The sequence below is a fragment of the Corvus kubaryi genome, unplaced genomic scaffold, assembly GCF_017639235.1.
Source record: "Corvus kubaryi isolate FWS band 111438036 unplaced genomic scaffold, C.kubaryi_AGA036_p1.0 37396, whole genome shotgun sequence".
NCBI classification, from domain to species: domain Eukaryota; kingdom Metazoa; phylum Chordata; class Aves; order Passeriformes; family Corvidae; genus Corvus; species Corvus kubaryi.
In genome coordinates, this window is record NW_024581135.1 from 18,302,908 (window position 1) to 18,318,660 (window position 15,753).

At 34.8% G+C, this 15,753-nt stretch overlaps 1 protein-coding gene across 5 annotated transcripts in view; it reads left to right on the forward strand.

The window, feature by feature from the left end:
- SCN2A (sodium voltage-gated channel alpha subunit 2) overlaps positions 1-15,753 on the forward strand; it is a 76,381-nt gene that overhangs the window by 20,783 nt on the left and 39,845 nt on the right. For 3 of the 5 annotated variants that reach the window (XM_042040775.1, XM_042040778.1, XM_042040777.1), the window contains exons 2-10: positions 177-495; positions 3,568-3,686; positions 6,193-6,282; positions 7,947-8,075; positions 8,754-8,845; positions 9,731-10,003; positions 13,918-13,981; positions 14,543-14,684; positions 15,469-15,675. In XM_042040775.1, coding sequence (XP_041896709.1) covers positions 229-495; positions 3,568-3,686; positions 6,193-6,282; positions 7,947-8,075; positions 8,754-8,845; positions 9,731-10,003; positions 13,918-13,981; positions 14,543-14,684; positions 15,469-15,675 — 1,383 coding nt within the window. In that variant the 5' untranslated portion in view covers positions 177-228. Of the gene's footprint in view, positions 1-176; positions 496-3,567; positions 3,687-6,192; positions 6,283-7,946; positions 8,076-8,565; positions 8,658-8,753; positions 8,846-9,730; positions 10,004-13,917; positions 13,982-14,542; positions 14,685-15,468; positions 15,676-15,753 lie in introns of all 5 variants that reach the window. The other 2 variants (XM_042040776.1, XM_042040779.1) reach the window with 1 other exon arrangement.

Consider the following 15,753-nt stretch of genomic DNA (forward strand, 5'->3'; position numbering starts at 1 on the left):
AATGGTTTGTCTTGAAATAAAAACAAATTTAAAAATTCATTTCACAGCAGCCTCCTCTTGGATGATAATTACTGAATTTAACAAGATGTCCCACACAAAATTCTGTGATGGTATATTGCTTTACATTGTTTGTAGCTGTGTTGCTCTAAATTTTTTCTGTGTTTTTATATTTTTAGCACTTTTTTATGAGAGAGGCTAAACAGTAATTAAGAGGTGCAGGATGAAAAGATGGCACAATCAGTGCTGGTACCACCAGGACCCGACAGCTTCCGCTATTTCACAAGAGAATCACTTGCAGCTATTGAACAGCGTATCAATGAAGAGAAAGCTAAAAAATCCAAACAAGAACGCAAAGACGATGATGATGAAGATGGCCCGAAGCCAAACAGTGACTTGGAGGCAGGAAAGACACTGCCATTTATTTACGGCGACATACCTCCAGGAATGGTGTCTGAGCCCTTGGAAGACCTGGACCCATATTATATCAATAAAAAAGTGAGTGTGTTGTATATTTTTATTAGACTTCAAGAAGAATAAATAACAAAGAATCCTTCAATGACATAGTACTTCTGTTATTTTTGACCCAGCCCTTCCATATAACAATTTCCCCAACACCTGATGTGGTTGGCAGAAATCTCCATTGTAAGAACACAAATTAGTAATGCAAGTTTGTGGGACCTCATACATCAGTAGAGATGCACTTAGATTTTTTTTTTTTTTTGTAAACCTGGCATTTTATAAAAGCCTGTAACTTTCAGTGGTTTACACACAGGAGAATTGAAGTAGCAGCACAGAAGTTATCTTTAGAATAACTACTGAATGCTGTATTGTAATGGTGAAAGGAGCAGGTCTTCAATATGAAACCCGTATCAAAGGTAGCTAGACATCATCTTACTAGATTTCTTCACTGTCGTGGAAAGTTCAGGTTGCATTCTCTTGTCACTGGGAAGGATAGGGAAGTATGTAAAGGTAATTTCTCAGGATATGATGATGATCATCCTCATCCATATTTACCTCTGTAGAGGCATCAAATATCCAACTTAGTCTGGGTGAAAAAAATTTCTTATCCAGTTCTAATTTTTTCTATGATTGTTTTCAAAGAGGAGGTGTTTAAAAGAGGGACATAAATAAAGAGGAGGTAGCAATTGCACTTGGAGTGTTGACAGAATGTTACATAATTGAAAAAAATATTTTTATAGAGATGTTAATTTAAAAAAAAAAATCGACATATTAGCTTTGATTTAAAGTAACAATTACTGCTGTGGCCAGCACTGAAGTGTTGAACTTTAGACTAGTGTCCAGATGGCCTTGGGTTTCCTCCAGATTTTCAGTCCCTTTGATTTTTGGCATCAAAGGTATTGCACTTTCATTATTCTGCTAGTAAAGAAGAAATACATTTTTTTTCTGTTTTCATAATTTTTTTTTTCTCCTGCTTTCTTTTCTTTCCTGTGGAAACTAGCTAGCTAACAAAAACAAGTGAATTAAAAAACAAAACCCATGAAAGTGAAGAAACTGCTTCAAAGAAAAATGAAGAAAAACCCAAAGTAAAGTTATGAGTCAAATTCAAACTAAGAGAAAAATGCAAATGAGGATATTTCCTGCAGGAATTAGGGGTATGCCTCATCAGTAATATGTTGAAACAATAGCAATATAGGCATACCATGAGGGACTAAGCAGAACAGCTCAAAAAAATTAGTTGTGCCTTAAGTATTCATTGAAGTATTTCTAAAACTCAGTTTATGTATGGAGAATCATGAGCTAAATTTGAAAGCAAGGTTTTCAGTTAAATATCATGTTTGCTTTCTTTATTCAAATGATTTACCCTGTTGAAGTCTGGAAGGCAAATAGAATTTGGGTCAAAGTACTGATTCCTTTCTTTAATTATTTCCGCATTCTGTAGTAGTAAAAATCTAAATTCAGTGCCAGAAATCCAAAAGTTAGAGCATGTATTGTCATGTTTTGGAAACTAGAAGCGTAATTCTGCAATTAAGTGTGGATGTGAAGTAAAATCATGCTGAATTGCTTGTTCCTGATTGAGAGATGCGTAGCAGTTGTCGTGATCTTTTCCAAAAGCATAGTGGTTTCCAACAGGAGAAGCAAAGACTTCAATCTGTATGTTTCAATCATAATTTCTCCTATTATTTTTCTTAGTGTTCTTTGCATATTTTTGAACATCATTGTTTGGGTCAGGCTCCATTTTCATTTTTTAGCATAACTTGATGAGTCAGCGTAACACAAATGATACTTCATCAGAGGTTTCATCAGAGTAAAGGGAATAGAAGACGTAAGAACTGATTATTAGAGGTCCTGTTTTCATGGACTGCAGGAATAATAGTAAGAGAGTTGAAAAATGATGGTAGTAAAGAACGTACAATAAAGGATCAAAGTGCAGCTTGAGAATCACTAAGTATGGGAGAATGGAAATATGTTAAGTTTGGAAGCACTGATTTTTATAATTTATATAATTTTTATCCTTTATAATTTATTATTTCAGGCAGGCAGAGGCGTTGTGTTTTCAGCTGCTCTATTTGACACACCTGCTCAGAAAATAGAGCATAATCTTGACAAATGCTGCCCTCTGATTCCAGTTGAGGCAGATCATGGCTACTGGTAGTATTCCAGGTCTGCATGCCTTATGTGCCCTTTGGGCTTCCTAGGACTGCCACAATGCTATCTAGATCCACTTCCTTTCAAAAAGCATGAACTTTCATCCGTGTGTAGAAAGAAGAGATGATGGAAATAGATAGGACTTTCCCCAGATATGTGGCAATCAAAATAATTGAAAAAAAAAAAAAACCTTAAAGGCTTTATTCTTTATTTCCTGGATTTTAAGAACACTGTTACATTTAGAAATGCTTTTTTAAATGTCGGTAATATACATGAGTTATTGCTGAAACTGTGGAGAGACAGTGAAAATACAGGTATACAGTGAATAGGGTGAATTCTGTATTAGGTGAAAGTAAAGTATGACAAGGAAAATAGTTTTGCAGGTACAGAACTATCACAAGTAATAGTCAAAAAGGCGAGTAATACATTACTCTCAGAATATGGCAAAAATTGAGTGCATTAGTGTTATGTTCAAAAACTGGTTATTGAACACTCTTAATTTCCATATTTTCATGATCACTTGAAATTTAGATCACTTTGAGGTACTTTTGTCGTAGTACTTTGATGTGATAATTTATGGTTGCTATTTGATTTAGGGATTGAAGTTTTAATGGCTCTCATTTTGATTACAGTTACACACCTCACTGTATATATTATACCGTACAAAAACGGTACTAATTCTTCAAATATTACCTACATTACTTTTATACTTGTATCTGTTTACTAGCTAGCAATATCAGGATTACTTATGATTTTTAAATAGATGTATTTAAGTGTTCATTTAATTGTATTTATAGTAATTTGGCTGGACTCTACAATGTGTGAACTGGACAAGGGGATTATGTCAATGCAAGAAGAGCATATTGACCAGATATGATTAATGAGGAAATGAAAATGATTCAGGGTTTGTAACTTGGTATCTTCTAAATGTTATTTTTCATTCTCTTTTTCTTTTTCCAGACTTTTATAGTATTGAATAAAGGGAAGGCAATATTCCGATTCAGTGCCACCTCTGCCCTGTACATGTTAACTCCTTTCAATCCTCTTAGAAAAATAGCTATTAAGATTTTGGTACATTCATATCCTTTTCCAGTGGTTAGTTTAAAACGGTAATGAATGAGATGTTACTTAGTATTTAAATAATTCTCTGGCACGTGTCCCAGGATCAATATGATCTGTAGTGCTTTGTCCCTCTTCTCTCTACTATTTCCGTCTTCTGTTCTTTTTCTCATTCTCCTTTTACATTTCTGTTCATGGCTGGATCCTAATATAGTAATACCAGAAGCCAGACAACCATCCTTTACAATTTCTGTGTCTTCTTTCTTCCCCCACATAATTTTTCCTTCCCTCTTATTTTTTTCTGTAATCATCACATCTTTTTTTCATCTTTTCCCCTCCTCCACATTTTTCATAAACTGCAGATATGTTGCTCAGACTACTTTCAGTTCTTCACTGACACTGTGTATTAAAATCAAATCTTTGATCCCAGGCCTGTGTTTGCATGAATATTTAGTGAAACTACAGTTTCATTATTTCTTTTCATTTTCTGATTCAGATAACACTTGCAGAAAGATAGATTCCTAAAACAGCTTAGGTTTCTTGTTTTATTATGCATTCTTAGTCCTGTATGTATCTCACCTGTCTGTTTTATTTCTTGATCATTATTGCTTTATACACTCATAAGCCTACTGATGTTTTCATTTCAGTCTTCAAGCAGGTCATGAGATTTCCACATTGCAGGTAGAGATTTGAAAAGATAAATTATTATAATTACTTAACTATTATTTGTCTTTTTCAGTGTTTTAATAGCTGACTATAGTAGGCATCCCACTGGTCTGATCCCAAATACCAATATGAGCAATGAGGGCATTGACTTCAGAAAGTCAGCTTACTTAAGGAACAAATACAAATGTTTGCACACTTGTATTTACAGAAGTCTAACATAAGCACAACAGAAGTAGTTTTGTGTTAGCATTGCATATAGGGATCCTAAGATTATGTAGACTAAATCTTGAGAGGATTTTTTTCAGTCTTTGGTATACTGGAAGACTGATATTACAATAGTTGGTATGTGTTGGATGTTGTTTTCAATGGCTAGCCTATGAATGACTTCCAAAATGATCATGATACTACATAGCCTGTTTTCAATTGGCTTGCTACAGATGCCACTACAAATAATTATTTTTCAAATATATGACACTCTTTACCATATTCTGGAGCGTTACTGAGTTATGTGGAATAATAGAAGATTGTGGGACTGAGGTATCGGTGAAGACCTAGTCAACAAAGTTGGAATGCTTAAACACGTTGTTTAAATTTATGGTAAGGTATATTATAGTTATTTTTCCACTAATGAAAGTGTAGTGTGGATTTGCAATTCTAAGAAGACATTTCATCAAAAAGGATTTTGAAAACCTATGCAAAGTACAGGCTGGTGAAACACTTGTAGCATGGTTTTTTATATTTTTAAAAATGTATTCCTTTCTCTTTTGCTGTGTTCATATATGAATTACATAAAGAGAAGCTAGTTTCTCAGTAAAGGATTTAAAATATATTCATTGCACAAATGAAAATCCAAAGAACTGTTGAATGTAGTGCCACATGTTTTTGACAGTTCAGAAGGCAGAGGTATTTATCATCACTTGAAGGTTTTTTTTAATTAATGTAAACCTGCAGAGAAAAGTTCACAAGGGGAACCTCACAGTACTTCTCATCCCATTATGTTCGGATTTCTGTTTAGGAGCACCACATGAACCTGCAGCTGTTCCCAAACTCGATCGAGCTTTGTCCTTTCTGTAGCTTTAGGTGTTGGTGCCATCATGTGGACGTTTTGTGGTTCATCTGCGTGGTTTTCATTTTGGTCGTTGTATTTTTGTACCTTAGAAGAATGTCAGCAGTTCTGAGAGTAAAATGTTGTAGATTTAGAGCGGTTCTGTTCAACTAAATGAAATTATTTATGACTTGGACCTGTTCCGGAATTCTATTTGGATTTCTTTTTTTGAGAATCACATGCGCCTTCCCCTCCCAACAGCATTTATATTACAAAAGTCATATATAAAACAAACAGCAATAAAATACTTTTCTTGCTAAGAGTTCCCTATGTTCTCTCCTACTATGTGGCAGCTAGCTTCCAATGTATCATCATGATAAGCAAAAATATTGATACATGCCTTATTTTATGGTAAAACATAAAAGTGAAGAAAATGTATTTTTCATTGCTCTGTATGCATGAAGCAGATCAGATTTGTCTAGATCATCTAAAAGAAATACTTTTTATGTTATTCCATGGAATTAGAAGCTAATACTTCAAATGTTGACATTTTTATTCAATAAGAAAAAATAATTTAGAGTTGGGGCTCTTTTTAAAATGTCTTTCAGATTTTTTAATTTTTAGTGTATGATTGTTCTCTTCTAGCTATAAAGCAGTGAAGGAAAGCTTTAACATATTCAAGGCTTTTCCCTGGCTATTAAAAGAGCAGTGAAGGGATAGATGGCTCCTGATAGTGAAAGTCTACCAAAGCAGTGTGTTATTTGATACTCTTTTTATGATATTTCCTGGCTTACATTCCTTAACTCTTGGCCTACATTATTCAGCATGCTTATCATGTGCACTATTTTGACCAACTGCGTATTTATGACCATGAGTAACCCTCCAGACTGGACAAAGAATGTAGAGTAAGTTAAATGGATTTTCTCTGAATAATATCCAGTAATCAGAAATAAACTACTGTAAATTACTTTAAATGAGGATGGCTTCCACTGGCAGCAGCTACCTTATTGGGATATCCTTGCAACAGCTATTCTGATGCTAGTTTGCGGTAACATTAAATACGTATAAGTGTCTCATGATAAGTTCTTTAATGTCCTTCCTCTGTTTGCAGTGCTAGATGGAAAACGTAAGAAAAGCTATCCTTATGATCATACAGAAAAAGTGGATTATAAATATTTTTGACTGCGTCCTATGTCACATCTGTGCAAGAACACAGGGAAATGCACTCTTTCATCTCTATTGAAATAACCATTACTGATAAAGGGACCATCTTATGGATGGCTGTGTTCATCACAGTGCAGCTTTCTCTTACCAAAATCAATGTAACAATGTAAAACTTGTTTGCAAAATAAGCTATAAAAAAGTATTGAAATGGTTAGCTAATCATTGGTGTGATATGATGTCAGCTTGGCTAATTGGTCCAGTATGATGTCAGCTGCGAGGTGCCAATACACAATGACAGTTCCAAGGCTGCAGGCCGCAGTGTGAAACTGTTCTTGGGGCTTCCTTTCTGCTGCTTCTTCATTTCTTACTGCTTGGGCTGATACATGTCTGTTCAATCTTCAATAACCAAAAGTGAAATCATAGGGCTATTAAGGTCAACAAAGACATTCTCATTTTGAGTTCAGTGTGAATACATATGTATTCAGGATATCTAGCATGTCATAAGTATTTATGATAAAGATTGGTTGCTTTGATATTTCTTCATGTCTCTGTATTGTGCCATTTGGAGTTACCATGCATGTCCTCATACGTGGAGTGAAGTTCTGCAGGAAATAAATTCTTTAGTAATTGAACTGAAAACTTTTGTATTGGAAAACTGTTTTCAGGTTGGCTCAGTTAGAGTAAGCTTTTTAAGCAGTTTAATTTGAATTCCTTTTCATTAAAGATATAAATAAAACTAAGCTTCAGGATGACATCACTTGGACACAGAAGATGAAATTACTCAAAATGCCAGAATTACATATTTTTTTCAATTTACATTTCAACTACATTTTTTAGTCAAAATGAGTACCTGAATTTTATTGGCATTCATAAATATTTTTGGTTGTTCTTGCACTTGTTTGATTCCAGTACTACATCTGTCTTGCTGGAGGAGAAGTACTGGATATTCCTGCTCTGTAACAGTTACAGAGGAATGAGGACTGATGAGGGTTGGCACTTGCCAGCTCTTGGTAATAAGCAACATTTCAGTATAAAAATAATATTGAAGAAAGGAATTTTTAACTGAAAGAAACTTCTAAAATCCTAATGTAATCCATCTGTGTGTTTTGTTATAACATGGATTCAGACTGGACATAAACATGCACCACTGTAGTAACTGGGAATTTTGCATGTGTCTTATTGTATAGATTATAGAAGTTGAATTTAAGCTATAGGTTATCAGTTTTTTAATCCTAATTTCATTCCTCTTTCCTTATGGTATGAATTATGCAGGTGTTAAAGTTGGATGTAACTGTCACTATTTCTTATGCCACTTAAAGTGAAGAAAACGAGAATAAAACAACTAGAGAGCATCAATTGCAAAGATAACATGATCTATAAACTCTGTCTTGCATATTTTCCTCAGATACACATTCACTGGAATTTATACCTTTGAATCACTTATTAAAATTCTTGCAAGGGGCTTCTGTTTAGAAGATTTTACATTTCTCCGAGACCCATGGAATTGGCTAGATTTCACTGTCATCACATTTGCGTAAGTCTTCTACTTGTTTTTTTAAATAAAAATTCTTTCTGGTAGCATGAGATTAGTGACTAAAAATTGCCTCGTATCTTGTCAGCCAGAGTATTTGGAGCCTGGACTTCCTGCAGTTTCAATATGTTTCTTCTACCTCTTTTACACATTTTAGTATTTCTAGCCAAGCATGTGCTGCAGAGGCCAGCATGGTGTGCCAGCCCATTAGGATTGTGAATGCCATCACCCTGAACTGTTCATATCCTGTCTTCTTTCTGCATACCAGAATTAAAGGAATCCTTTTGACTTCCTGCTGATAGCTGACCAGATTAGTTTTCAAACATCAAGTCAATGTGGTTTATTATTATAAAAATTAATTTAATTTTATGGCCAGAAGCATTTTTATAACACAGGCAAAATACAGTGAACGGTGAAAAGGTCTTGCTCAAAGACCCAAGCAAACAGAATAAAATCTGCCTCAATTCTGAGTAATTGTGATTTAATCCTACAGGTATGTAACAGAATTTGTAAACCTAGGCAATGTTTCAGCTCTTCGAACTTTCAGAGTATTGAGAGCTTTGAAAACTATTTCTGTAATTCCAGGTAAGAAGTAGTTGGTGTAAGGTGTTAGGCCCCTCGTATCTCCAACTGTTATTTGTGTGCTGTCATTGTGTTTGTGTGTGAACTCCCCTATTACAGATATGTGACAGAGTTTGTGGACCTGGGCAATGTCTCAGCGTTGAGAACATTCAGAGTTCTCCGAGCTTTGAAAACAATATCAGTCATTCCAGGTGAGAGCCAGGTTAAACACCGAGGCTGACTTTTGTCCTACAAAGGCTGTACTCACTTTTTTAAAGCATAAGCCTTGTTTGCTACACATTGTCAACAAACCAAAAAAGCAGGAGTCAAGACATGTAATTTTATTTAAATTGATTCATGCTTGTATTTAGTTGTATTTTCTTCTCAAAAAAAAATCAGCCTTTGAGTTTAACAAATTCTTGCATGAGATATTTGCAGTAAACAGCCTATGTGATTTGCATCTTATGACATCAAGCTTTCCTTTACATGTTTTAAATATAAGTTAATTTTAAGCTTTCATACTGATGCAAATTTTCTCATTTATTGAAGGCACTTGATATAGCAACTTAATTCAGTTTTAAGTTATGTCTAAAAAATTAAACTCTAAAGGATAGCATGGGCCATGCATGGGGTATCATTTTAAAGATGTCTTTCTTCTCCAAACCATCACCCCTCTTATATTGTAAGAAGATTATTATGATATCATTTGAATATTCACGTATAATGTCTTTACAATGGGGTTACTAATATAGAATACATCACAAAAGGTTCATAAAAGAAAGGTTTGGGCAAGAAGCATCAGCAAAAGCAAACAATGCTATTCTATGTAGGGTTGAGATGTAGCATGAATAATAAAATCACTTGTTTTGGCACAAACAATGTGTTTGGAATTATCTACTTTTTATACACTATAAAATAAGTATAAACTTACATATTTTCATTCATCTTTCCAAATAATAAGGCTTTTTATGAAAATTATTGTGTCACAAATTACTAGTCTTTTTGCATGAAATCTTTACCAGGAAAGCAGTCACATGATTTTTTGTGTGTGTTTAGAATCTATTTAACATCATAATAAAAATCTTATCTCTTTGCAGGCCTGAAGACTATTGTGGGAGCCCTGATTCAGTCTGTGAAGAAGCTCTCAGATGTGATGATCCTGACTGTGTTTTGTCTGAGTGTATTTGCACTGATAGGGCTGCAGCTGTTCATGGGCAACTTGAGGAATAAATGCCTGCAGTGGCCTCCAGACAATTCTACTTTCGAAACAACTGTTATTTCCATTTTTAATAGCTCTATAGGTGAAAATGGTACATTTATTAATGCAACAATGACAACATTTAACTGGGATGAGTACATCGAAGACAAAAGTAAGAGTTAATTATATCATCTACTGCATTGATTTTCTGGTATTGATTTAAACAGATTTGAGAACATCAGTATCTTTCCCTTGCCTTTAAAAGTGTGTAACCTGGCCAAGAAACATAAAAGCACTCATTTTTCTCTAGTAAATAAAAGCACAGTCATTATATAATTTAACATACTCATAATATTATACTGGGTAGCAAATTATCTTTTTTACCTTTCACTGAATATGACTTTTAGAGTAAAATCACATTGCAGCATAAACCAGAAATTTCTGTGCTAGCTTCAAGCCTCCTGAAATAGTGTGACAGCCCTAACATGGAATCTGAAATGTAAGAGCTAGGTTAGTGCAAGATAGTGCTCAATATAATAAGCCCACATCTGAACATCAGCTAGCCCAAGAATCCTGCCAGAGCACGTAAACGTAGCTACGTTGTTCCTCCTGGAGTTGAGTGCCTCTGCACCACATGCCCTTGCACAGCACAGACACACCTTTAAGAGAATACTGGTGATTTATCCCATCTTTCTTGCAAAATAAGAACTAGATTCCACATTTCTGTCTTTTAATTTGTTTCTTATCTTTGGAAAATCAAGAAATGAGCATTTTGTACCTCATAGTACACTATTCCCACCATTTTAGGTAGTTAATGTTAGTATTGTGTTAACAAAACTTGTTGAAAAATTCAGATAAAACAACTCTGAACATATATATAGTACATTGCTATTTTGTCTTTCATAATACCATTGTTAATCTCTCCCATTTATCTGTTCAGCCTCTTCTATTTATTTTAGTGTATTTAGTATATTTAATGTATTCATAATTAGGCCTAATAGGTTTTTAATTAAGTCTGTATAAATATTTTAACTGGTGACTATATCACTGAAAGTTAGGAAACCTCAGTTTAAGAATGAAATGCTTTTGTATCCAAGTCTCATTGCCTTATAATCTTTTAATATACTTATCATCTCAGCATGCTTGAAATATACAAATGTCATGCAAAATTTTGGATCATATCCTATTCTTAAAGCCATCTGAGGAACAGATTCCATTCCATTCCCCTTTAGTTGTTTCTGGTACTATGACACACAAATAGAAAGGGTTTTTTTCTAAATATCTGACCTACATTTTCCTAATTTCAGGTTGAATATATTACTACGTCTGCTGTGGACTTAGAACTAAGATTATCATAGACTACTTTATATTAGTCTTTATGCAGTTATCCTCTATATTTCTGGTCTTTCCTAAGTCAAGTGATCCTATTTTCTGTTTTGCATTTTCTATACCTATTTTCTTCTTTTTTTCTTTTTTTGAATCTTTCCAGTTAGTTTGGCATTTTTTTCTTGTTGTTGTTTTTCTTTTGCCCTTTTTTGTACAGCTTTTGTTTGCTTGAGGTTTTTTGAGATCCTCAAATTGGGTACTAACTCCTCCAGCAATTGCTTCTGATTTGTATCTTTCCCTCATGCCATATATGCAACATTCCTATTAACACATTTCAAAATTACCTCATTTTTATGTCATCACTGTATTGTTGATTCACAGTCAATTTGTACTTTGTGACAGGTATTGCATCTTTTTGTACAGCGGTGGCTGTGGCCACATCCTGACTGTATTGTATTTATGTATTTGATTTTGCCTTGATAAGTGTAGCATTTTCCACTTGTCTCTATTGGAATAAATCCAATTGCTTTTACTTGTCAATTTGTAAAGGTCATTCTAAATTTCAAATACCTTTTCTCTAGCTTAATGTCTTCAGAATACTTGATGCATTTTTTTTCTATTGCTTTGTGTTCTGAGTTAGTAATGAAACTTGTTAGAAAACCATGTCTAGCACAGATACCTGGGATATCTTCAGAGAGTTGCCCTTATGAATTGGCACTGGGTCACTGACAACTGCTCTCTAAGAACTTTCTTCAAGTATTTCGTGGTATTTCCAGCCAGAACATATCTCCTTTATTTCTATCTGGAATTGTCATGTAGGACTTGTACCCATTACTGTTCTGTTATTAAGTTGGCAGGAGACAGGAATAGTTTTGTATCTGGCATATTTTCTACAAACTCATGTTTGCTATTTTTATCGTTTTATCATTATCATTTTTGTATTAAAAAAAAATCTTACTTAAGTGTTTTCCAAAGTAGTGGACTGAAAGTGGAGCTGTGCCACATAAGAATGTGTATTAGGCCCACAGACAGTTTTGCAAGTTCTGCTTGGAGCCCGTTTGCATCTTTAAACTTCTTTTTAAGTAGGGGTTAGATGTCTCACAGGGTCTGACTGTGTGATCACCAGAATGTCTGAAAACCCACTGATTTCTTATATGATATCTGAGACTAGAATTGCAGATACATAAATTATGGACATAATTTCTCTCTCTCTGTAAAGTAAGCAGATTTTATGCTGCCTCTATTGTATACTGGTGATGACAGAGTAGAAGCAGTCAGTAGGAACTGGTTGCAATTCTCTTCTTGTCTGTTTAGCATTAGCCCTCAGTTCATGCCAGCTAAGCTAGTCCATGCCATCTGGCAGTGAATCTCATGGAGCCATCTGCTTCCTGAGAACAGCCAGAACATACCTAATTCTGGCAACTTTAGCTTAATGTGCCACCTGACCCAAAAATCTCCATTAGAGATTCCCATTTTACCCTAAGAATGCCAAACTAGGAATTGATGGCAAAATGTGTTTCCCTTTCTGTTGCAAAGAAGGGAAAATAAAATAAAATAGAAGAATTTGTTGTGGGCTTTTAGGGCTTCTATCTCTTTAAATTATATTTTACCTCATCTTAATAGTTAGCCTAAATGTTCAAGTACATTGCTATTGAATTTTGTGTATTAGTTTTGCCTAATGTACAATAAAAGCTTGGTTTCTCCCTCAGCTGTTCAAATCAAGATCCAATTAGAAATTTCTTGAGCATGTTGTGTTATCACATAATCAACTGGAAAAGACTTTTGAGATCATCGAGCCAAACCTATGACCTAACACCACCATATCAACTAGACCATGGTACTGAGTGCTATGTTGTCTTTCCTTAAACACCTCCAGGGACTGTGACTCCACCACCTCCCTGGGCAGTCCATTCCAATGTCTAATCACCCTTTCTGTGAAGAAATTCTTCCTTATGTCCAGCCTAAACTTTCCCTGGCACAGCTTACAGCTGTGTCCTTTCATCCTGTCTCTGGTTGGCTGGGAGAAGAAACTGACCCCCACATGGCTACAACCTCCTTCCAGGGAGTTGTAGAGACTGACAAGGCCTCCCCTGATTCTTCTGTTCTCCAGGCTAAACACCCCCAGCTCCCTCAGCTGCTCCTCACAGAACTTGTGCTCCACAACCTTCACCAGCTTCCTTGCACTTCTCTGGACACAGTCCAGCACCTCAACATCCCTCCTGAACTGAGGGGCCCACAACTGGACACAGCACTTAAGGGGTGACCTCACTGGTGCTGAGTACAGGGAAAAAATCTCTTCAGGGTTTTTTTCAAGGAATACTTGGATAAAATAATATGTAATGAATAATTATAATTGAATAATACTAAACATTATGTATCAAAATGCGCAAATGAAGGCAGAGAATTGCCCTCATCCTTTGCCTCATTTTCCTGGTATTTTTTTGATTTGCTAACATACACAATTTGGTATTCCACCCATTGTATCTTATAATTTGGTTAGGTTGCTAAGAATTAACTGTACAACTAACTTTCTGTTTTCTAAAGAAAGGCTAACTTGAAGATTCTGTAGGAAGTAATTTTCCTGTCAAAACAATACTTACCATGCCTTTTTCATTCCTAACCACTATATATTGCAGTTGAACATTCTGTTAGCTCTGCTAATTTCTTTCATGTGTAAAAGTCTGTATAATTCCTCAATTTTCATTAGGCATAAATATTATCTTTCTCATCACCTTTTTGATTTTTTTTTTTTTTAAACAGGTCATTTCTACTTCTTGGAAGGACAAAATGATGCACTACTGTGTGGCAATAGCTCAGATGCAGGGTAAGAAAATGATCATCATTCTTCTTTATGCATCAAAGAAAAATAATTAGCTACTTAGAATAGCTCAGGTAGTCAACTTTAATATCAAGTGTACTATAGAATTGCAAATTACCAGTGTTTTGCATTTGAAGCTATACCTAAATACAACCATCTCTGTGACTTGAATTTACACAGGCATGTCCATCAGCCTCTTAGGCTACTTTTGTAAAAGTAACCACATGAATGATCTGTGCATAAATGTTGCTGCCAGCTTGCTGACAACTGTTTATCAGCCGTGCTACTTGATGTTCTTCTCTTGTCCTGGTGGAGATATGTTATGACAAATTGTGGGGAAGGGTAGAATGCTATTAGTTATATTATTAAAGCATTGAAATATTATTAGGAAGTGGAATTACAAAGTGAAAAATAGTAAGCTATACATTTTTATCTTAGGTATGTAGAATAATATTTTACTTGTTCATAATTTCATCAGAAACTAGTACTCCTGAACAATTTTGTTTTACTGCAGCATATCGTAATGTAGAGTAGTTGTTAAAAATAGCATTTCCTCTTCTTTTGTAGTCAATGCCCAGAAGGATATATATGTGTGAAAGCTGGTAGAAACCCCAACTATGGCTACACAAGTTTTGATACATTCAGTTGGGCATTCTTGTCACTGTTTCGATTGATGACTCAGGACTTTTGGGAGAATCTTTACCAGCTGGTGAGGACTTATTAAAATAAACAGCACCATCACCAATACCATTACTACATAGTACTTGCATAGTTATTTTCATTCACTTGTCCTTAAGGCCTTTGGAACAGAAATGATCTTTAATTTCATACATGTAAACTATTGTCTAAAACAGTAAGCCCTTATTTATGATTTAGAAACTCGTGTGCTTCTTAAATACATAATAAGGAATAGCTGCTATTTTATGAAGATGGTTAAGCATTATTGTTTGTGTACCTAAATGAATAAATGAACTTAAGTTGTTAAAGTTTCTTACCCAAATATGCTATAAATAGATGCTATGTTAAATTAATTTGCAGTCTAGTACAAATACGTTTTGTTTGAAAATGTTACATCTTGTCCCTGAACTACACATATCCATACCTGAAAGACAGCAATTTTGTCCACTGTAACATTTTGTATAATGAAATATTTTTGTGGGAGTGTAGTTTGGGACTGATGAGACAAGAAGCTAAGGTGCTGATCAGTGGCCCCACCTACTGTTAAATTTAAAGGCTGTAATGTAGGTGTATAGATTCTTGTTGGTATAAGTTCTGAAGTATTCAGAATTGGATTTGCCTTGACAATAGTAGACACAAAACTTTTTCATATGTATCCAGGATATAATAATTCTATAAGGAAAAAGTAACAAAAGAATCTTGTGCTAACACAAATCAATCTTACAATGTTTTTCTAAATTATAACACAGAGGCTAACTTACTATGCAACAGTATTTAAAGTCTGCTAAAAAAGTGTATTATCTCTTTTTCTCCAGACCCTTCGTGCTGCTGGGAAAACATATATGATATTTTTTGTTTTGGTCATTTTCTTGGGTTCTTTCTACCTGATCAACTTGATCCTGGCTGTGGTCGCCATGGCCTATGAGGAACAGAATCAAGCAACAATGGAAGAAGCAGAGCAGAAAGAGGCAGAATTTCAGCAAATGCTGGAACAACTGAAAAAGCAACAGGAAGAAGCTCAGGTATCCCTGTAAAGTAAAATTTCTTCTTCCATTCGTGACTGTGAACGGATGCTTTATGTCCACATATGAGAATACTTT